General features: G+C 42.1%; 2 protein-coding genes across 5 annotated transcripts in view; one reads left to right on the forward strand and one right to left on the reverse strand.

The window, feature by feature from the left end:
* The window catches only part of LOC143766444 (uncharacterized), a 427135-nt gene that overhangs the window by 124020 nt on the left and 279831 nt on the right, over nucleotides 1-23284 (forward strand). The window lies entirely within an intron of this gene.
* Nucleotides 5498-23284, reverse strand: part of LOC143766448 (uncharacterized) — a 31921-nt gene continuing 14134 nt past the window's right edge. The window contains exons 2-7 of one of the 4 annotated variants that reach the window (XM_077254146.1): nucleotides 14839-14988; nucleotides 14530-14709; nucleotides 14323-14446; nucleotides 14085-14239; nucleotides 13853-13943; nucleotides 5498-6659 (exon numbers count right to left, since the gene is read on the reverse strand). In XM_077254146.1, the coding sequence (XP_077110261.1) occupies nucleotides 5551-6659; nucleotides 13853-13943; nucleotides 14085-14239; nucleotides 14323-14446; nucleotides 14530-14709; nucleotides 14839-14988 (1809 nt within the window). In that variant the 3' untranslated portion in view covers nucleotides 5498-5550. The remainder of the gene's footprint in view (nucleotides 6660-13852; nucleotides 13944-14084; nucleotides 14240-14322; nucleotides 14447-14529; nucleotides 14710-14838; nucleotides 14989-23284) is intronic. The other 3 variants (XM_077254150.1, XM_077254148.1, XM_077254147.1) reach the window with 3 other exon arrangements.

A 23284-nucleotide genomic window follows, 5' to 3' on the forward strand; every position in this document is an offset into this window, starting at 1 on the left:
GCAGGAATCACTAAATGATCCCAGACAGATGTCTGTCCAGCCTGTTTGAAAACTTCCATGGAAGAACTCACCACCTCTCATGGCAGCCTGTTCCACTCATTGATCACCCTGTCAAAAAGTTTTTTTTCTAATATCTAATCTGTATCTCCTCCCACTCAGTTTCATCCCATGGCTTCTAGTCTTTCCTTGTGCAAATGAAAATAAAGATGATCCTTCTACAATGTGACAGCCCTTGAGATATTTTTAGACAGCTATTAAGTCTCCTCTCAGTCTTCTTTTTTTTCAAGCTAAACATTCCCAAATCCTGTAACCGTTCCACACAGGACATGGTTTGCAGACTGGTCACCATTCTGGTCGCTCTTCTCTGAACTTGCTCCAGTTTGTTGATGTCTTTTTTTAAATGTGGTGCCCAAAACTGAACACAGTATTCCAGATGAGGTCTGACCAAAGAGGAGTAGAGGGCAATAATGACTTCCCGTAATCTAGACTGTATGCTTCTGTTAATACATCCCAGAGTTCTGTTAGTTACTGCCCACTGCTCCAGTTTATTTATATCTTTTTGAATCTTCTCTCTCTTCTCTAGTATTAGCTATCCTTCCTAGCTTTGTGTCATCAGAAAATTTAATCAGTGTACCCTCAATTCCTTCATCTAAATCATTGATAAAGATGTTGAATAATACAGGGCCCAGGACAGAATTAAAGGTGACTCACCTCCCTGATATTTTAAAAGTTCCCCTCCACATTCACAGGTCAGTGGGGGGAAGGTCTTAGGGGCTCATTGATTCGACAAGCTAGGTCAATATGTCATTAGCATATTATCAAACAGCATTATTCACTGGCAATGTGGAAAGATAACAGTACAGTACTGGGGGGGGGGGGCTGATATCAGACAGCTATTCATCAATTAGCAAATAACAACTTACCCTACAAGACAACACCATGAACATCAGTAAAATATGAATACAAACAAAATGATCCCCACATACCATATCCCACCTTTACAACGACAAGCGTAGGAAGATGACAGCCCATACAAGGCCAGTTGATCCGTGGATCACAACCTGGCTTCATATTCCAGGGCCGGTTACTCCACCTGTGGCACGCACACAGAGAGAAGGTAACAACAAGTGTAGGAAGATGACAGTCCATTGAGTCCATACAAGGCCAGTTGATCCGAGGATCACAACCTGGCTTCATATTCCAGGGCCGGTTGCTCCACCTGTGGCACGCACACAGAGAGAAGGTAACAACAAGTGTAGGAAGATGACAGTCCATTGAGTCCATACAAGGCCAGTTGATCTGAGGATCACAACCTGGCTTCTCTAAGTGTATCCATGGTTCAGGGATGGTCAATGGAGCAGATCTGTACTCTTCCAACTGAGGCTGGAATCCCCTAGGTTGTTTTCTATAGAATGATAGATCCATGTCCCTCGTAATTAAGCCATGATTTAAAATGGCTGCTGTCCCATCTCTGGTCCTTTGGAGATGTATGGATGTCTTGGCAAGAGGCATGTAACCTATTTTTAGACTTAACAAGTGTCCCTCATTCAGTACTTACATAAAGGGTAAAGCTGGAGTTACACTAAACGACTTACCAACGATCACGACCAGCGATACGACCTGGCCGTGATCGTTGGTAAGTCGTTGTGTGGTCGCTGGGGAGCTGTCACACAGACAGCTCTCTCCAGCGACCAACGATCAGGGGAACGACTTCAGCATCATTGAAACTGTCTTCAACTATGCAGAAGTCCCCCTGCAGCACCTGGGTAACCAGGGAAAACATCGGGTTACTAAGTGCAGGGCCGCGCTTAGTATCCCGATATTTGGTTACCATTGTAAAAGTAAAAAAAAAAAAAAACACTACATACTCACATTCTGATGTCTGTCACGTCCCCCACCGGCATCCACAGGGTTAAAACTGCTTTTGGCAAGAGCGCTGCTAATGCACACGCTTCCCTGCACTGAATGTGTCAGCTGTTATGATCTGGTGACCCTGGAGCCGCATGAGACGTTCTCTGGAGTAGGTGGTACCTGTACTGACCGCAACTAGAAGTAGCCGTGGGGTGTACCTAACACGTCCTAGACACCTCGACACAGCCGGAGGACTAAATACCCCTATAGATGGAAATGGGAATTCTATCTTGCCTCAGAGCAGAACCCCAAAGGATAGGCAGCCCCCCACAAATATTGACTGTGAGTATAAGAGGAAAGACACACGCAGAAAGAAAGCAGGATTTAGCAAAAGAGGCACTTCTAGCTAAATAGAAAAGGATAGGACAGAATTCTAAGCGGTCAGTATTAAAACCCTAAAAATATCCACAGCAGAAAATACAAAATATTCTACATCTAACTAAAGACATAGAATGTATATCTGCATCTCCAGAGAATCCAGCATGACTGAAAAATCCAAACAAAGTCTAAGCTGGACAAAAACACAATGAATTGCACTAAATTGTAGAGCACACTGCATGTGTGCTACAGAGACAAAAAAACAGACACTTATCTTAGCTGAATTGACAGCAGGGCATGAGGAGCCAGACAGAGATGCAATCCCTCCAAGAACAATGGACAACTGGCACTGACTAATGAATCCAGCACACCTAAATACCTAATAGAGCTGCAATCAGCAGAAACACCTGCCCTGGATTACAACCCAGAGACAACTGCACTATCACCAACAACCACCGGAGGGAGCCCAAGAGCAGAATTCACAACAGTCAGCGCCGGCAGTAACAGCAGTGAAGTCACCGCTGTGCTCTGCTTTACGGCCGGCACTGACACAGTCAGTGCAGGGAAGCTCTCGGCAGCAGCGCGTGCATATTAGCAGTGCTCCTGCCGAAAGCAGTTTTAACCCTGTGGACGCCGGGGGACGTGACAGACATCAGAATATGAGTATGTACTGTTTTTTTTTTAACTTTTACAATGGTAACCAGGGTAAATATCGGGTTACTAAGCGCGGCCCTGCGCTTAGTAACCTGATATTTACCCTGGTTACAAGTGAACACATCGCTGGATCGGCGTCACACACGCCGATCCAGCGATGACAGCGGGTGATCAGCGACCAAAAAATGGTCCTGATCATTCCCATCGACCAACAATCTCCCAGCAGGGGCCTGATCGTTGGTCGCTGTCACACAACGAGATCGTTAGCGGGATCGTTGCTACGTCACCAAAAGCGTGACGTTGCAACGATATCGTTAACGATATCGTTATCGATATCGTTATGTGTGACTCAGCCTTTAGAATAGAGACAAGATCAAGTAGCATTACTTGATTATTTAAATTATTTGCATAATTTTTCCCTCTCTGCTTTAGAAGTAAACAAACTGTCTCAATAACATAAAGCATAATTAGCATATCAGCAAACATCACTAGTAATCAAGGATAAGAGCACAATAAAAGTCAATATTACCGACCTAGACAAACAAAAGTGTTTTATTGACCAACCAGAGTCGATGCAACATTGCATGAAAATGCAATAACGGACAATCAAAAGATCGTATCTGCACCAAAAAAAATTACACTTACCTACCCAGCGCTACCTTCGTAGTGTCCTTCTCCAATGAGCAACTGATGTATGCTTGTAAGCAGCACATGGCAGGGACATCACAAGCAGAGCACAGCTGCCGGAGTACTTGCCAGGACTGTGCGCACAGAGAACGGTGAGTATTCATTTCTCTTCAGTAGTGCGCAGTGTCAGCCACCAGCTTCCTCCTGCTGCCGGCGGTCATATGTGCCGCTACTTAAGAGAAATTAATATTCATTGGATTCATTCATTCATTCATCAGGAGACTATTTAATATTGAACTATATTCAAGCCGGACTAGATGAAGAAAACCCTAAAATCATGCATCATATTAACCGAAACAGTCAGAAAACTAGCCACATATTGGCAGATCCCACACCTCAAACTATATACTTTGCAAGTTTATAAGCCACTCCAGTGTCAGAAATAGATAGTATGTAAAAATATAGTATATACACCGCTCAGGGAACACTTAACTTTCAGAGATAATATTCATACTAAATAATGGCACAGATCTTCCAGACATTATGATTGCACACATCCCTAGTCTTTCTAACGATATTGCACTCATTCCTTTACAGACCGCAGCATGGCCATTAGTTAGAAGCTGCTATTGATGTTTGCAGCAGGTAAGTTTTCCCTGAGTGGTACATATTGGGCGGTCTGAAAATGGAGTTTAGTCTAGGACAATTTGTCTGCACTACTAAATAACAGCTGTTACAATACCAAACTAGGGCAGTCTCTATAGGAGAAAAAACACAAGAATTATACTGTATTTTCACATACTATCTATTCCTGACACTGGAGTTGCTTATAATCTTACGAAGTATATAGTTTGATGTCTGAGATCTGCCAATATGTGGCTAGTTTTCTGACTGTTTCGGATAACACGATACCTGATTTTGTTTTTTTTTGTCTAGTCTCGCTTGAATATAGGTCAGTATTAAAGGGAACCTGTCACCCCATTTTTTCCGTATGAGATCAAAATACTGTTAAATAGGGCCTGAGCTGTGCATTGCAATAGTGTATTTTGTGGACCCCGATTCCCCACCTATGCTGCCGAAATACGTTACAAAGTAGTCGTTTTCGCCTGTCAATCAGGCTGGTCTGGTCAGATGGGCGTGGTGTCTTCCCCCAGATCTTGCTTAGTTTTCCGTTGGTGGCGTAGTGGTGTGCGCATGCCCAAGGTCCCGAATCCACTGCACAGGGGAGTGAAAAGAGTTTGCATCTCGGCTTCAGGAAAATGGCCGCCGCGATCTCCATCTGCGCACGCGCGGCATCCCGCGGCCATTTTCCTGAAGCCGCTGCCAGCAGAGCGCCGCTTCTGCGCACGCGCGGCCAAAGGAAGATGGCCACCCCCACCGATCACCAATGAAATAGCGCACATCGCGCTCTTTTCACTCCCCTGTGCAGTGGATTCGGGACCTTGGGCATGCGCACACCACTACGCCACCAACGGAAAACTAAGTAAGATCTGGGGGAAGACACCACGCCCATCTGACCAGACCAGCCTGATTGACAGGCGAAAACGACTACTTTGGTAACGTATTTCGGCAGCATAGGTGGGGAATCGGGGTCCACAAAATACACTATTGCAATGCACAGCTCAGGCCCTATTTAACAGTATTTTTATCTCATACGGAAAAAAACGGGGTGACAGGTTCCCTTTAAATAGTCTCCTGATGAGTCACCTTTGGTGAGGACAATGAAACCCGTAGAAATTAGAGGCTTGGAGAGTGTGTATACGTCACCTCACCCTATATACTGAAATTTGGGGTACGTTTTTTTTATTAGTCACCTACTGACTAAAATACAGGGGGTGAATTATGGGTATAGTTTTACTCTTAGAATTAATTAAATTTAGTTTTATCAGCAACATGAGGAATGACAAGAGACAACCCATTTCAGAAGATTCAATTTTGGTTAAAACTATTCCAACATTATGAACATAAAAAAGGCTTCTCCCCTATGTGACGTCTCTGATTTTTATTAACAGTTGATTTCCAAGTAAAATATTTCCCAAGTTAAGAAAATGAAAAATGCTTATGCCCTGTGTGAGTTCTCTGGTGACTAACCAAATATGATTTCTGGTTAAAACATTTCCCACATTCTGAACAGGAAAAAGGCTTCTCCCCTGTGTGAGTTCTCTGGTGACAAACAACATACCATTTCTGGCTAAAACATTTCCCACATTCTGAACAGGAAAAAGGCTTCTCCCCTGTGTGGGTTCTTTGATGGCTATCAAGATTTATTTTCCATTTAAAACATTTCCCACATTCTAAACATGAATATGGCTTCTCTCCTGCGTGAGTTCTCTCATGTGTAACAAGATGTGAATTCTGAGTAAAACATTTCCCACATTCTGAACATGAAAAAGGCTTCACTCCTGTGTGAGTTCTCTGGTGGATAACAAAATGTGATTTACGTGCAAAACATTTCCCACATTCTGAACAGGAAAAAGGCTTCACTCCTGTGTGAGTTCTCTGGTGGATAACAAAATGTGATTTATGTGCAAAGCATTTTCCACAATCTGAACATGAAAAAGGCTTCACTCCTGTGTGAGTTCTCTGGTGGATAACAAAATGTGATTTACGTGCAAAACATTTCCCACATTCTGAACAGGAAAAAGGCTTTTCCCCTGTGTGAGTTCTCTGGTGGTTAACAAAATGTGATTTACATGCAAAACATTTCCCACATTCTGAACATGAAAAAGGCTTCACCCCTGTGTGAGTTCTCTGGTGGATAACAAAATGTGATTTATGTGCAAAACATTTCCCACATTCTGAACAGGAAAAAGGTTTCTCCCCTGTGTGAGTTCTATGGTGAGTAACAAAATTTGATTTCTTGTCAAAACATTTCCCACATTCTGAACATGAAAATGAGTTATTTGCTTTAGGAGCAGTTTGTTTTTTAATGCCTGTTTTGTGACTTTGATTTTCCTTAGTAGTCAGTAGTGAATCAGAAGATGGGACCTGTTTCAAAGGATCAGATGATAGATCTTTGCTGTGAATGGATGATGGTATAGCTAGACTAATGGCATTCACTTCAGTTGTATCTTGTAGGATCTCAAGATCATCAGATTTAAAAATTGAAGATGTCAGCTGTCCCTCTGCTCTCATGGTACAGTCATCTGCTAAGATAAAAAACAATTATTTTTAAATAAAATATCCTTGAGTTTTATATTTTTGAACATTTTTATTTAAACTGTCCATAAAAATGGCAAGCTATGTAAAAAAACTTTAATTGTTTACCAAGAGAATGACAGTTCAGTCTAATAGAAGACCTTGTTGAATGAACCAGTAGTGCGTGGTGTTCAACTATTTGTTCATTCTGCCTCCCAAATATCGAATAAAACCAATCAATGTTATGTAGGTGAAAATAATACCAATTCTCATCTCACAAAAAAAACAAGCCCCACTCAGGTCCATCATCTGTCAATGGAAAAACAGAGGTTCCCACATTACTTATGGCTCAAAGGCTGTTGAAAAGCAACAGCGCTTCTATAAACCAATTGTCATGCCGCTGTCGCTGCCGCTCCCCACGCCCTGTCATAATCACGAGTCCTCGGCATCCAGGCGTGGCTCCTCTGCTGCAGCGTCCTCTTCCCTGCGCTCGCTCCTGGCTTCTGATGCTCGTCGGGTGCGTGCGTCGAGTGCGTGCGCACGCCAAGTTCAGTTTGGCGTATGCGCACTTCTAATCTCTCTGCTGGTACTTCCTATCCTGTCCTCTCTATCATCCTGGAGGACTCTCACCCGGAGGTAATGTGCAGCACTGCTATATTTACCAGCCTCTTCCTCACCCCTGTGCCTGATGATCATTTGCGTATTCAAGTGCTCTTGGCCGCACGTTTAGTCTGTGCATTCCTTTGCTCTCTGATTTTGGTTCTCTTCTTGTTTCTTTTTAGCTGCAGTCCTTGTGTCTCTACAGTCCTCGCCAGTTCCTGAGTCTCTGCAGTCCTGTGTCTCTACACTCCTGTGCCTCTGCAGTCCAGTCTCTCTGCAGTACCCTTGCCAGTCCCTGAGTTTCTGCAGTCCAGTCTCTCTGCAGTACCCTCGCCAGTCCCTGAGTCTCCGGAGTCCTGTGACTCTACACTCCTGTGTCTCTGCAGTCACTGTGTCTCTGGTGTCCCTGCGGTATCCTCGCCGGTCCTGTGTCTCGGTCGTTCCTGCCGGTTCTGTCTCTCTGAGGTGCCCGTCTGTCCGGTGTCTCTTTTCCTCCTTGGTTCCCCAGCTTCCATGGCGATAGTCCCTCACGGGCCGGCCCCTAACTCTCCCTGTATAGGGGGTGGTCTATCTGGTCAGCCCCCTGAGGTGGGATCGTCGTCATGGTCCAGTGGGTCCACTTTTTGTTTTCTACCATAGAATCGTCACATCAATCCAGCAAAATCCGCTCTCACTTCTGAGACTTGCAGTGTGCTCAAACAACATTTAGGATCCCTGTAATTAGCAATATTATAGTGAGCAGCATCCACTTAATTTGCGGTGTGTGTCTCCTGGAACACAATCTGGGCACTATGTGCTGGGTAAGAAAATGACAAATGTGTAATTTTCACATCCACTTCGTGCTAATTTCCAGAAAGTGGCTGTGGAATAAAAATATTAATTCCTCCTACACATGTGGTCTAAATTATTGGTACCCCTCTTTTAATGACAGAAAAACCCACAATGGTCACAGAAATAACTTGAATCTGACAAAAGTAATAATAAATAAAAGATCTATGAAAATGAACAAATGAAAGTCAGACATTGCTTTTCAACCATGCTTCCACAGAATTAAAAAAAAAAATAATGAAATAGGCCTGGACAGAAATGATGGTACCCTTAACTTAACCGCTTTGTGACTACTAATGGTAAATAAATATCAGCGCTAGCAGGCCTTTGTGCAGCGCCGATATTTGTCTACGGTCAGCGGTTTTGTGCTCATCGGGACCCCCACGTACCTTATAACGAGGGGATTCCGGCGCACAATACTTACTTTGAGTCCCGACCTCATCGAGACCTGATTGGTTCAGATCCTGAAGACATCAGCGTCACACCAGTCAATGGGACAAAACACTAGGAAAGTTGGTTGTAGCAACAAACTTTCCCGGGCGATCTGCCTCATAAAAACACTGTTTCTCCTCAGATCTCCTGTCAGCGAGAGATTAGAGGAGAAGCAGTGTTACAAGTGCTGCTGGCAACAGCTGTGTCAGTCAGCGATCTTGTTATAAAGTAAAAAAAACAGATAAGGCAGGTTAGGGTTAGTGTTGGGGTTAAAGTTAGGGTTACTGTTATGGCTAGTGTTACCGCTAGGCTAAAGTTAGGGTTAGGCTAAAGAATTAGGCTTCTCAATTGTCTCCCCAATAATTTGGTCACGTCAGAGTTTTTCTACTTCCGTAAAAAAAAAAACAAATAGAATGGCCCGCCGGTATTATAATGCAGAGGAGGTTTATGCACTTTTATGTTCTGACAGCGAAGAAAGTGCAGTGTCAGATGGCCATGTGGATTTTGAGGGCTTTAGTAGCAGCGACAGTGATAGCTCAGAAAGCAGTGATTTTGTGTCCATCCCCACACACAAGGACCAGTACAACAAGAAGGACAAATAGCGCTTCTGGAAAAATGTATCCAACTCTGGGAACAATACCCAGTACTAGCGCTGTCCCTAATGCTCGTGAATTGGCGTACACCAATGTCCAAGGGGCTTTGCCACTTGATGTAGCATTTCCCAGACGGGATGCTTCGGATTCGGCTACTCCATTCATTCCTAATTTTAATGCCATTCCAGATATAAATATGGGGGTGGAAAATTTTGGACCAGTTAATTTTTTTTATTTGTTTCTGACAGATAGCTTGCTAGAGAATATTGTCCTACAAACAAATTTATATGTGTCCAAATTCATCAGTCAGACTCCACGATCCTATTATGCTAGGTCAAATTTATGGACACCAACTAATGTCCTAGAAATGAAAAATTTTTTAGGGCTTACATTCGCCATGGTGCTTGTTAAAAAAATGAGCATTTGGTCCTATTGGTCCAACCGCCCTGCTCAAGCCACCCCAATGTTTTATGCTGCTCTTCCTAGGACCCGCTATGAATTGCTCATGAGATTTTGTCATTTTAACGACAATAGTCAATGCCTGCCCAAAGATGCTCCAGAACATGACAGACTATTCAAAATCAGACCCATCATCGAAGAACTGACAGAAAAGTTCTTAAAGCTTTACCCCCCAACAGAAAATATTTCCATTGATGAATCCCTTGTAAAATTCAAAGGAAGACTACACCTCAAGCAATTTATTCCTTCTAAGAGGGCAAGGCTCGGAATAAACCTCTATAAAATGTGCAAGAGTTCAGCCAGATACACATCAGCTTTTCGCATTTATGAGGGCAAAGATAGCAACTAAACCCACCAGGATATCCTACTTATCTGGGGACATCTGGAAAAATCGTTTGGGAGCTGATAACTCCATTTTTACAAAAAGGCTACAATCTGTATGTTGACAACTACTACACCAGTATACCCCCATTTAAAAGTCTAGTTGAACATAACATGGGGCTTGTGGGACCAGTCGCAAATACAGTCAGGGGTTTCCACAATCATTGGTCAACTAAAATTTCAAAAGGGGCAGTCAGGGGCTTTACGCAATGGAGAGCTGCTCGCCCTTCAGTAAGAGGATAAAAACGACATTTTTATCCTGAGCTCGATCCACACAGATGTCACAAGGGCCACTGCAGACCAACAGGGATCCACTACTCCAAAACCTGTGCCTGTCATTGACTACAACAAATATATGGGGGGTGTGGACCTTGCACACCCCCCATAATTCATACACATGGTATAAAACGTTAGTCATTTATTTGTTTCAGGTGGCCACATATAATTATTTTGTTATACAAGAAAAGATGGAAATGCAGATACTTTCCTTGATTATCAGGGAAAGGTTACTGAAAATCTTGTTTTTGAAAAATTTTTCCCCGCCAATCCTTTAGAATCTGAAAATGTCAGAAGACTCACTGAGGGACATTTTATTGCACTCATTCCAGCAACTGAAACAAGAAAGAACCCCCAGAGAATATGTCGTGTATGTTCCAAGAGAGGAATGAGGCATGATACCCGCTATTATTGCCCACAATCCCCATCATTGCCAGCCTTATGCCTCCGTGACTGCTTTAAAATCTTCCACACAGAACCACGTTTTTAAACTGTTTTGACATTCACGCATTTGGTTTATTTAGTGACAGACACATCTGAATAGAGCTGACTTAACAATTTCCGGGGGTATGTGGAGGACTGTCTCCAGAGACACAAGCTGGGCACAATATATTGGGCACTACATTGACATTTTTGCAATTATTGATCTAAAACTTCCTCTACGTGTTTCTGGAAATCATCCATGTAGTGAAAATGGTCACTATATCCATAGATGAAAAACCAGAGTCGTGTCTTTCCAAAATGGGGTCATTTCAGGGGGTATCCTGTTGTTCTGGCACTTAGCAGCTCTCCAAAGCGCCATAACAGCAGAATGCCCCCTGAAGTGACCCCATTTTGGAAATTACACCCCTCTGTCAATTCATCTATGGGTGTAGTGACCATTTACCTATCTACCTATTTTCCAACGTAAAATCTGGGGTTAAAAACATTTTAGTGGTAAAAATGTAATTATTTTTTCTTCACTGCCCAATGGTATAATTTTCTATGGAACAGCTGTGGTGTCAGTATGCTCACTGCACCACTAGAAGAATTCATTCAGGGAAGTATTTTCCCTTCCGAGCCCTGCCGTGCGCCGAAACAGTAGTATTCCCCCACATAAGGGGTATCGATATGCTCAGGAGAAATTGCAAAAGAAATATATAGTCTACTTTCTCCTGTTACCATTGTGAAAGTAAAAAATAATTAGCTCTAAATGTAAATTTTTGTGAAATAAAAGTAAATGTTTATTTTTTCCTTCCACATTCCACTCATTCCTGTGAAGCACCTGAAGGGTTAATAAACTTCTTGAATGTGGTTTTGAGCACCTTGAGGGTTGCAGTTTTTAGAATGGTGTCACTTTGGGGTATTTTCTGTCATATTGACCCTCCAAACTCACTTCAAATGTGATGTGGTTCCTAAAAAAATGGTTTTGTAAATTTTGTTGTAAAAATGAGAAATCGCTGGTCAACTTTTAACCCTTATATTTTCCTAACAAAAAAAAAAAAAATTATTTCCAAAATTGTGCTGATGTAAAGTAGACATATGGGAAATGTTATTTATTAACTATTTTGTGTGTTAGGACTCTGATTTAAGAGCATAAAAATAAACATTTTGAAAATTGCAAAATTTTCAAAAGTTTCACCAAATTTCCATTTTTTAACAAATAAACGCAAGTTCTATCAGAGAGATTTTACTACTATCATAAAGTACAATATGTCAAAAGAAAACATTCTCAGAATCACCAGGATTCGTTGAGGTGTTTTAGAGTTATGACCTCATAAAGTGACACTGGTCAGAATTGAAAAAATTGGTCCTATCACGAAGGCAAAAACAGGCTCTGGCGCAAAAGGGTTAATATTTTGCTGCACAACCTTTTGAGGCATAACTGTCAATGAGACTTCTGCACTTCTCAACAGGTATTTTGGCCACTCCTCAAGAGCAAACTGCTCCAGTTGTCTCGTGTCTGAAGGTTGCCTTTTCTAGACGGCAGGTTTCAGCTCTTTCGAAAGATGCTCGATAGGATTTAGGTAAGGGCTCATAGAAGGCCACTTCAGAATAGTCCAATGTTTCCCTCTTAGCCATTCTTGGGTGTTTTTAGCTGTGTGTTTTGGGTCATTATTCTGTTGCAAGATCCATGACCTGCGCAAGAGACCAAGCTTTCTGACGCTGGGCAGCACATTTCTCTCTAGAATCCCTTGATAGTCTTGAGATTTCATTGTACCCTGCACAGATTCTAAACACCCTGTACTAGATGCAGCAAAGCAGCCCCAGAACATAACAGAGCCTCCATGTTTCACAGTAGGGACAGTGTTCTTTTCTTGATATGCTTTTTTGATATGATTTTTCCATCTGTGAACATAGGGCTGATGTGCATTGCCAAAAAGTTCAATTTTTGTCTCATCTCCCCATAGGATATTCTCCCAGAAGCTTTGTGGCTTGTTAGCATGTAGCAATCCTTGGGATATGGAAAGCAGAGAAGATAGCGCCAAGCATGTTCATGGTGGAGATCTTTTGAGCTGCCAGTTGACCATGCACAGTGCTCCCAATACATTGTGTCTGCAAACTATTCCAGCTAGATCTGCATTCAGACAGCTAAATGGCGCTCCTTCCCTTCTGAACGCTGCCATGTGCCCAGAGAGTAGTGTACAATCGTATGTAGGGTATTGTGAGAAGTTGGAAAATACTTTGTAAGATCCATTTGTTTTCTATTATCCTTTGTGAATAATTCAAAAGTTATCACCACATAAAGTGACACACGTCAGATTGTAAAAATAGGGCCTGATTAGGAACACAAAACTGGCTGCGAGAAGAGGTTAAATCAGAGTATTTTGGAAACTACTGTAATCAATAACTGTGACTACAGACAATAACATCTACTGAAATGCTCAAACTGCACAGTCTCCATCAGTAATAAATGAGTAACTAGTGGTGAAACCTCTCTGGAGTAATTAGAGCACGGGGCTCGGTGACTTCACAATCTAAACTATCGTAAGCTCCAATATTTTCTGTCAGATGAATTTAAAAAAGAAATATTACACATTTAAAGAGAACTGTGTATAATAGTGCAGAGCGGAGATGTCTTAAAGGAAACCTGTCAGCAGGATTGTGCTCAGTAACCTACAGACACTGACAGGTCGGTGCCGTTATACTGATTACACTGATACCTGGTGAAGAAATCTGTCTTGTGGTTGTTGTTTAATCTGTATTTGTGGTTTTCAGTTAATGAGATTCTCGTGCTTCTGGTCGGGGCTGTGGGAGGGGATATTGACGGCCTGTGGGCGGGGCTTTATGTGGTGCTCTGACTACATATGCATCTGTATTGGCTTATGACAGGTCACTGATCCCTCACTGCATGGGCCGACAGCCCCTCTGCCTTTGGATCCTAGACTCTGTGGCATCATGCATGGTCTCGATCGCTGCCATGGAGACCCGATGTAGTCATGATGACATACGGGTCTCCAGACCTGAGAGGCTTCCTGTCATGCTCAGTGATGATCAAGAAGTCTCTCAGGTCAGTGTATAGAAGGAGAATATTGTGGTCTAGAGGCAAAATGGTGATCATGGTAATACAGCCAGACTACACCACCGATAAAGCAGTCACAGCCAGTGACTGAGAAGAATCTGTGACTTCTCTGCATTTAGTGGTTACTACTCACCTGGGTAGTCATATGTAGGAATCTCCTCTTTACACCGCTCATCACCCCTCACATATGTCTCTGTAGTATTAATATGAGTCAGATCTTCACCCTGAAACAAATATTGTAAAAGTCACAGACAGATGGAGAAGTCACATCTATGATCAGCTCTAATCCTGCCATCTCCACCGTTCTCATTACACATGTATAAAACATATAATACTGGTGGATAAAACAAGACTGAGCACAAGACCTTCACAGTTGTCCAAACATCATAGGGGAGATCTCCTGACACCTTCTCTCCATCTACCTGATGATCCTGAGGAACATTGGGATCTTCTTGTTTACAGTCCTGTGGAAGAAGAGGACGGGGACATCTCTCTGGTGTTGTCCTCTTACTGGATAGATCTGGAGGAAACACATACAGGGACTGAATTCATTCTTTACATACAGATAATTATAGGCAGCGTGTATTTAGTCCTGTCTATTACCTGGTGATGTGAGGGGCTGGGGAACCTCCATCATGACGTTCTTGTACAGATCTCTGTGTCCTTCTAAATACTCCCACTCCTCCACGGAGAAATAGACAGTGACATCCTGACACCTTATAGGAACCTGACACATACAATGATACCGTCATTCCCCCGATCCCTTCGTAGCGTTACTGTATAATGTCCCAGCATTCCCAGCAGTGTCACCTCTCCAGTCAGCAGCTCAATCATCTTGTAGATGAGTTCTAGGATCTTCTGGTCATTGATGTCCTCATGTATCAGGGGGTGAGGTGGAGGCCCCGTGATTGGGCTCAGGGGTCTTCCCCATCCCTCAGACACAGGGTCCTGACAGCGCTCACTAGAGGTCTTCTTCACCACTGTGTAATCCTGGTAATGGAGAGACACATTAATAAATCTCACTACAGACATTTCCAGAGTCCTCACCTCTCCAGTTCTGTCCGTCTGTTATTCTCATAGATAAGAATGAGGTAATGTGACGTCATCAGAATCTCTCACCTCTCCAGTAAGCCGGAAGAGGATCTCTAGGGTGAGGTGTAATATCCTCTCCGCCATCTTGTCTCTGTCCATATCCATCTTTGATGGGTAAATCAGGAATATTATCTTATATAGAAGATCTTCACTGAGAGGATCCGATATTGTAGAGACCTGAATGAGAAGATGAGCCGATGTAACATCATAAAAATCCTGTGTAATAATACAATTACTGGAGATAATAAGGGAAACATATGAGATTTATTATTTTACAGTATTTAGTTTCCTTCTTTACATCTACTAATAAAACCTATATATTTTAGGCCACAGAAAACAAGCAGTTTCTTCCTCGGAGTCGGCAGCTGAATACGTTTCTCATAGACTCATCTTCCATAACGCTAATTCTCGTCTCATTTACCGACACTGGAATCGGCATTAGCAATACTGCAGGAGATATTCATTACACGTGACAGGAGAAATAACTACTTCATGATGAGGACGACATCTTCATCTTCTACTACGGCTCTAGAAACATATTTGTCCAGAGTCCGTCACTGACTCCATCACCACCGGCCGTCTATATGAAGGTTTCCCTTTTTCCCCGCACTGTAATCTTCTATCACGTTAGATCTCAGGTCTGATTCACACACAGATGTTTATAGCCTAGTAAGGGTGTAATACCCATGGAGCTTCCTAGGCTATTAAAATGTGGGACCCCTCCAAAAAAGTGACGTAGGGTCCCCCTATATTTAACCCCTTCCCGACATGTGACGGAATAGTACGTCACATGTCGGGACCCCCGCTTTGATGTGCGCTCCGGCGGTGAGCGCACATCAAAGTCGCGACATGTCAGCTGTTTTTTACAGCTGACATGTGCGCGCAATAGCGGCGGGTGAAATCGCGATCACCCGCCGCTATTAACTAGTTAAATGCCGCTGTCAAACGCAGACAGCGGCATTTAACTACCGCATCCGGCCGTGCGGCCGGATATGACATCATCGCCGACCCCCGTCACATGATCGGGGGTCGGCGATGCTCCTCCATTGTAACCATAGAGGTCCTTGAGACCTCTATGGATACTGATCGCCGGTGGCTGTGAGCGCCCCCCTGTGGTCGGCGCTCACAGCACACCTGATTTTCTCCTGCATAGCAGCGATCTGATGATCGCTGTTATGTAGCAGAGCCGATCGGGCTGTGCCTGCTTCTAGCCTCCCATGGAGGCTATAGAAGCATGGCAAAAGTAAAAAAAAAAAAGTTTTTAAAAATGTGAAAAAAATAAAAAAAATATAAAAGTTTAAATCACCCCCCTTTCGCCTCAATCAAAATAAATCAATAAAAAAAAAACCAACCTACACATATTTGGTATCGCCGCGTTCAGAATCGCCCGATCTATCAATAAAAAAAAAGCATTAACCTGATCGCTAAATGGCGTAATGAGAAAAAAATTCGAAACGCCAGATTTACGTTTTTTTGGTCGCCACGACATTGCATTAAAATGCAATAACGGGCGATCAAAAGAACGTATCTACACCAAAATGCTATTATTAAAAACGCCAGCTCGGCACGCAAAAAATAAGCCCTCACCTGACCCCAGATCACGAAAAATGGAGACGCTACGAGTATCGGAAAATGGAGCAATTTTGTTTTGTTTTGCTTTTTGCAAAGTTTGGAATTTTTTTTCACCACTTAGGTGAAAAATAACCTAGTCATGTTAGGTGTCTATGAACTCGTAGTGACCTGGAGAATCATAATGGCAGGTTAGTTTTAGCATTTAGTGAACCTAGCAAAATAGGCAAGCAAAAAACAAGTGTGGGATTGCACTTTTTTTGCAATTTCACTGCACTTGGAATTTTTTTCCCGTTTTCTAGTACACGACATGCTAAAACCAATGATGTCGTTCAAAAGTACAACTCGTCCCGCAAAAAATAAGCCCTCACATGGCCAAATTGACGGAAAAATAAAAAAGTTATGGCTCTGGGAAGGTGGGGAGCGAAAAACGAAAACGGAAAAACGGAAAAAGCTCCGGGGGTGAAGGGGTTAATAACCAGCAAAGGCTATGCAGACAGCTGCAGGTTGATATTAATAGCCTAGGAAGGGGCCATGGATACTGTATCCCCAGGCTAAAAATATCAGCTCAGCCAGCCGGAAAAGGCATATCTCTAAGATGCACCAATTCTGGAACTTAGCATCTCTCTTCCTACTTGCCCTTTAGGGGATATCGCTGAAATTATGATGATGGGAAGGAGAGGGTAACCAATACCACACCCCACTGAGCCCTGTCAATTCATAGACATCATAGCAACCGAGTGGGCTACCGTTTTGGATGATACACTCCTGTCTATCCAACTATCGTATGGTAAATATCTCATAAATCCTGGGTTTGTTAGCATTTGCACCAAGAATGAGATTAAGTGAGTATTTATTAATTAACAGTCGGTGGTCGGAGGTAGTCAGTGACGTGGATGGTACCATATTCTGCATGTAGGGGGCAGTACTGTGGGAACATTAAAAAGTGGGGGGATGGCAGTACTGTGGGGACCTTATACTGTGTGTGAGGGGGATGCCAGTCCTGTGGAAACATTGTCCTGTGTCTGTGGGAAGTCACTATTGTGGAAACAAAATACTGTGTGTGATGGGATGATGGCACTGTGGGAACTTTATACTGTGTGTGGGAGTATGGCGGTACTGTGAGAACATTATACGGTGTGTGGTGGGATGGAGATACTGTAGGAACATTATACTGTGTGTGGGGGTATGGCGGTACTATGAGAAGATTATACTGTGTGTGGTGGGATGGAGGTACTGTAGGAACATTATAAAGTGTGGGGGGGGGCATGGCGGTACTGTAGGAACATTATACTGTGTGGTGGTATGGCAGTACTATGAGAAGATTATACTGTGTGTGGTGGGATGGAGGTACTGTAGGAACATTATACTGTGTGTGGGGGTATGGCGGTACTGTAGGAACATTATACTGTGTGTGGGGGTATGGCGTTACTGTAAGAACATTATACTGCGCAGGGCTGGACTGGCCATCGGGCAGTTCTGGCAAATGCCAGTAGGGCCGGTGCCAGTAGTGGGCCGCGGCCTATGACGCCGCTACAGTTGAATGCAATGATGGAGGAGAGAGCGTCTGCTGTCGCTCCCTCTCCCATCATTCCCCGCTCTGCCTCTGACACTGCGGGTGCAGCCACCGAGACAGGAGCAGGGAGCAACGCGGGCACGAGGAGAGGTGAGGAGTGTGGTTTTTTTTTTTACTGGACTGTGGGGCCATTCTGGGGGGGTTTGATGCGGGCTGTGCTATATACTACTGTGTGGGCTGTGCTATATACTACTATGTGGGCTGGGCTATATACTACTATGTGGGCTGGGCTATATACTACTGTGTGGACTGTGCTATATACTTCTATGTGGGCTGTGCTATATACTACTATGTGGGCTGTGCTGTATACTACTATGTGGGCTGTGCTGTATACTACTATGTGGGCTGTGCTCTATACTACTATGTGGGCTGTGCTCTATACTACTATGTGGGCTGTGCTGTATACTACTATGAGGGCTGTGCTGTATACTACTGTGTGGGCAGTGCTATATACTACTATGTGGGCTGTGCTGTATACTACTATGTGGGCTGTGCTGTATACTACTATGTGGACTCTGCTGTATACTACTATGAGGGCTGTGCTATATACTACTGTGTGGGCAGTGCTATATACTACTATGTGGGCTGGGCTGTGCTATATACTACTGTGTGGGCTGTGCTGTACACTACTGTGTGGGCTGTGCTATAAACTATGCGGGTTGTGCTATATACTATGGGGGTTGTGCTTTATACTATGCGGGCTTTGCCATATAATATGTGGGGTATTTTATATTCTATGGGGGAGGCCGTGTTATATACTATGTGGCTGTGTTATATACTATTGTGGGGATATATTATATTCTATGGGGGAGGCTGTGTTATATACTATGGGGGGCTGCATTATATTTTATGGGGGCTACATTATATATTATGGGGAGGTGGGCTGTATTATATTCTATGGGGGCTGTATTAGATTTTATGAGAGATGATTGCATCATACTCTTTGATGGGGCTGCATTATATTCTGTGGGGAGGTGGGCTGTATTATATTCTATTCAGGGCTACATTATATTCTATGGGGGGCAGTATTATATTTATATAGGCCAGGAAACAAGCGTTGAACAACTTCAGTATTGTCGATCAAACTCATTTAGCGGCCTGAGATCAGCGCATGTAAGTACAACTGAAATGCTTTTGTGTGATGTGCAATATGTTAGCATTTGGGGCCCCACTTTGCCTAAAACCGGTCATGCCTGCAAGTGTACAAAGTTATTATACAGTCACCATGTGACAAGTGGGCCTGTGTAACTTCAAATGCCAGGGCTGAATTTTAGTCCCAGTCCGGCCCTGATATTGTGTGTGGGAGTATGGCGGTAGTGTGAGAACATTATACTGTGTGTGGGGGTATGGCGGTACTATGAGAACATTATACAGTGTGTGGGGGTATGGTGGTACTATGAGAAGATTATACTGTGTGTGGTGGGATTGAGGTACTGTAGGAACATTATACTGTGTGGGGGCAAGGCGGTACTATGAGAAGATTATACTGTGTGTGGGGGTATGGCGGTACTATGAGAAGATTATACTGTGTGTGGGGGTATGGCGGTACTATGAGAAGATTATACTGTGTGTGGGGGTATGGCGGTACTATGAGAACATTATACTGTGTGTGGGGGTATGGTGGTACTATGAGAACATTATACTGTGTGTGGGGGTATGGCGGTAGTGTGAAAATACCTTATTTACGAGAGATGCCAGTACTGTAGGAACATTATACTGTGTGAGCGGCATCATATATATTGCATAAGGGGTGTAAAAAGGAGTGTGATAAAAAAGACTCCTCAGGGCTGTGCTGCATTTGTACAGACTGCTATCTGCCGTCCAGACGGGACCATGTGACATCAATGGGAAGATGGAGGGTCTCAGGAAGGAAGAGTCTAGATGGTACCTGGTCAGGAGACCCTGATGACACAGATTACTGATATTATAAAGGGGTGCATACTAAAACCCTATGTGCCAAATTAACCTATACCTATGGTAGATATTTTAGTCATATTAATCTATACCTATGCCTATTTTAGATTTTTTTTACCGTTTAATTTTCTTAATTTAGTTTTCCTTTCCACTTCACTCTATTTGAAGCAGAGTAACCAATTTATTTACTTATGTATTTATTTTGACATAAAGTTGCTATACATGAATGTAGGGGTTCACTTTTTTGGAAACGGAATAACGGTTTTAAGCTCCGTTTTTTTTATTGGAATAAGTTCATATTAGTCCAACAAGGTTATCTTCCAAGTTTCATTAAGATCTTTTTAGGGATTCAGTCTTTATGCGCCATATTCTGCCATACCTATGCCTACTGTGTTATCATGGTTGGAAACGGAATAACGGTTTTAAGCTCCATTTTTTTATTGGAATAAGTTCATATTAGTCCAACAAGGTTATCTTCCAAGTTTCATTAAGATCTTTTTAGGGATTCAGTCTTTATGCGCCATATTCTTCCATACCTATGCCTACTGTGTTATCATGGTTGGAAACGGAATAACGGTTTTAAGCTCCATTTTTTTATTGGAATAAGTTCATATTAGTCCAACAAGGTTATCTTCCAAGTTTCATTAAGATCTTTTTAGGGATTCAGTCTTTATGCGCCGCCATAGTCTTCCATACCTATGCCTACTGTGTTATCATGGTTGGAAACGGAATAACGGTTTTAAGCTTCGTTTTTTTTATTTGAATAAGTTCATATTAGTCCAACAAGGTTATCTTCCAAGTTTCGTTAAGATCTTTTTAGGGATTCAGTCTTTATGCGCCATATTCTGCCATACCTATGCCTAGTGTGATATCATGGTTGGAAACGGAATAACGGTTTTAAGCTCCGTTTTTTTTATTGGAATAAGTTCATATTAGTCCAACAAGGTTATCTTCCAAGTTTCATTAAGATCTTTTTAGGGATTCAGTCTTTATGCGCCGCCATAGTCTTCCATACCTATGCCTACTGTGTTATCATGGTTGGAAACGGAATAACGGTTTTAAGCTCCGTTTTTTTTATTTGAATAAGTTCATATTAGTCCAACAAGGTTATCTTCCAAGTTTCGTTAAGATCTTTTTAGGGATTCAGTCTTTATACGCCATATTCTGCCATACCTATGCCTAGTGCGATATCATGGTTGGAAACGAAATAACGGTTTTAAGCTCCGTTTTTTTTATTTGAATAAGTTCATATTAGTCCAACAAGGTTATCTTCCAAGTTTCATTAAGATGTTTTTAGGGATTCAGTCTTTATGCGCCATACTCTGCCATACCTATGCCTACTGTGTTATCATGGTTGGAAACGGAATAACGGTTTTAAGCTCCATTTTTTTATTGGAATAAGTTCATATTAGTCCAACAAGGTTATCTTCCAAGTTTCATTAAGATGTTTTTAGGGATTCAGTTTTTATGCGCCATATTCTGCCATACCTATGCCTACTGTGTTATCATGGTTGGAAACGAAATAACGGTTTTACGCTCCGTTTTTTTTATTGGAATATGTTCATATTAGTCCAACAAGGTTATCTTCCAAGTTTCATTAAGATCTTTTTAGGGATTCAGTCTTTATGCGCCATATTCTTCCATACCTATGCCTAGTGTGATATCATGGTTGGAAACGGAATAACGGTTTTAAGCTCCGTTTTTTTATTGGAATAAGTTCATATTAGTCCAACAAGGTTATCTTCCAAGTTTCATTAAGATGTTTTTAGGGATTCAGTCTTTATGCGCCGCCATAGTCTTCCATACCTATGCCTAGTGTGTTATCATGGTTGGAAACGGAATAACGGTTTTAAGCTCCGTTTTTTTTATTGGAATAAGTTCATATTAGTCCAACAAGGTTATCTTCCAAGTTTCATTAAGATCTTTTTAGGGATTCAGTCTTTATGCGCCATATTCTTCCATACCTATGCCTAGTGTGATATCATGGTTGGAAACGGAATAACGGTTTTAAGCTCCGTTTTTTTTATTTGAATAAGTTCATATTAGTCCAACAAGGTTATCTTCCAAGTTTCGTTAAGATCTTTTTAGGGATTCAGTCTTTATGCGCCATATTCTGCCATACCTATGCCTAGTGTGTTATGGATGGAAGCGGAATAACGGTTTTAAGCTCCGTTTTTTTTATTTGAATAAGTTCATATTAGTCCAACAAGGTTATCTTCCAAGTTTCGTTAAGATCTTTTTAGGGATTCAGTCTTTATACGCCATATTCTGCCATACCTATGCCTAGTGTGATATCATGGTTGGAAACGAAATAACGGTTTTAAGCTCCGTTGTTTTTATTTGAATAAGTTCATATTAGTCCAACAAGGTTATCTTCCAAGTTTCATTAAGATGTTTTTAGGGATTCAGTCTTTATGCGCCATATTCTGCCATACCTATGCCTACTGTGTTATCATGGTTGGAAACGGAATAACGGTTTTAAGCTCCATTTTTTTATTGGAATAAGTTCATATTAGTCCAACAAGGTTATCTTCCAAGTTTCATTAAGATGTTTTTAGGGATTCAGTTTTTATGCGCCATATTCTGCCATACCTATGCCTAGTGTGTTATCATGGTTGGAAACGGAATAACGGTTTTACGCTCCGTTTTTTTTATTGGAATATGTTCATATTAGTCCAACAAGGTTATCTTCCAAGTTTCATTAAGATCTTTTTAGGGATTCAGTCTTTATGCGCCATATTCTTCCATACCTATGCCTAGTGTGTTATCATGGTTGGAAACGAAATAACGGTTTTACGCTCCGTTTTTTTTATTGGAATATGTTCATATTAGTCCAACAAGGTTATCTTCCAAGTTTCATTAAGATCTTTTTAGGGATTCAGTCTTTATGCGCCATATTCTTCCATACCTATGCCTAGTGTGATATCATGGTTGGAAACGGAATAACGGTTTTAAGCTCCGTTTTTTTTATTGGAATAAGTTCATATTAGTCCAACAAGGTTATCTTCCAAGTTTCGTTAAGATCTTTTTAGGGATTCAGTCTTTATGCGCCATATTCTTCCATACCTATGCCTAGTGTGATATCATGGTTGGAAACGGAATAACGGTTTTAAGCTCCGTTTTTTTTATTGGAATAAGTTCATATTAGTCCAACAAGGTTATCTTCCAAGTTTCATTAGGATCTTTTTAGGGATTCAGTCTTTATGCGCCATATTCTGCCATACCTATGCCTACTGTGTTATCATGGTTGGAAACGGAATAACGGTTTTAAGCTCCGTTTTTTTTATTTGAATAAGTTCATATTAGTCCAACAAGGTTATCTTCCAAGTTTCGTTAAGATCTTTTTAGGGATTCAGTCTTTATGCGCCATATTCTGCCATACCTATGCCTAGTGTGATATCATGGTTGGAAACG

Source organism: Ranitomeya variabilis, chromosome 4 (assembly GCF_051348905.1).
Source record: "Ranitomeya variabilis isolate aRanVar5 chromosome 4, aRanVar5.hap1, whole genome shotgun sequence".
Classification (NCBI taxonomy): Eukaryota; Metazoa; Chordata; class Amphibia; order Anura; family Dendrobatidae; genus Ranitomeya; species Ranitomeya variabilis.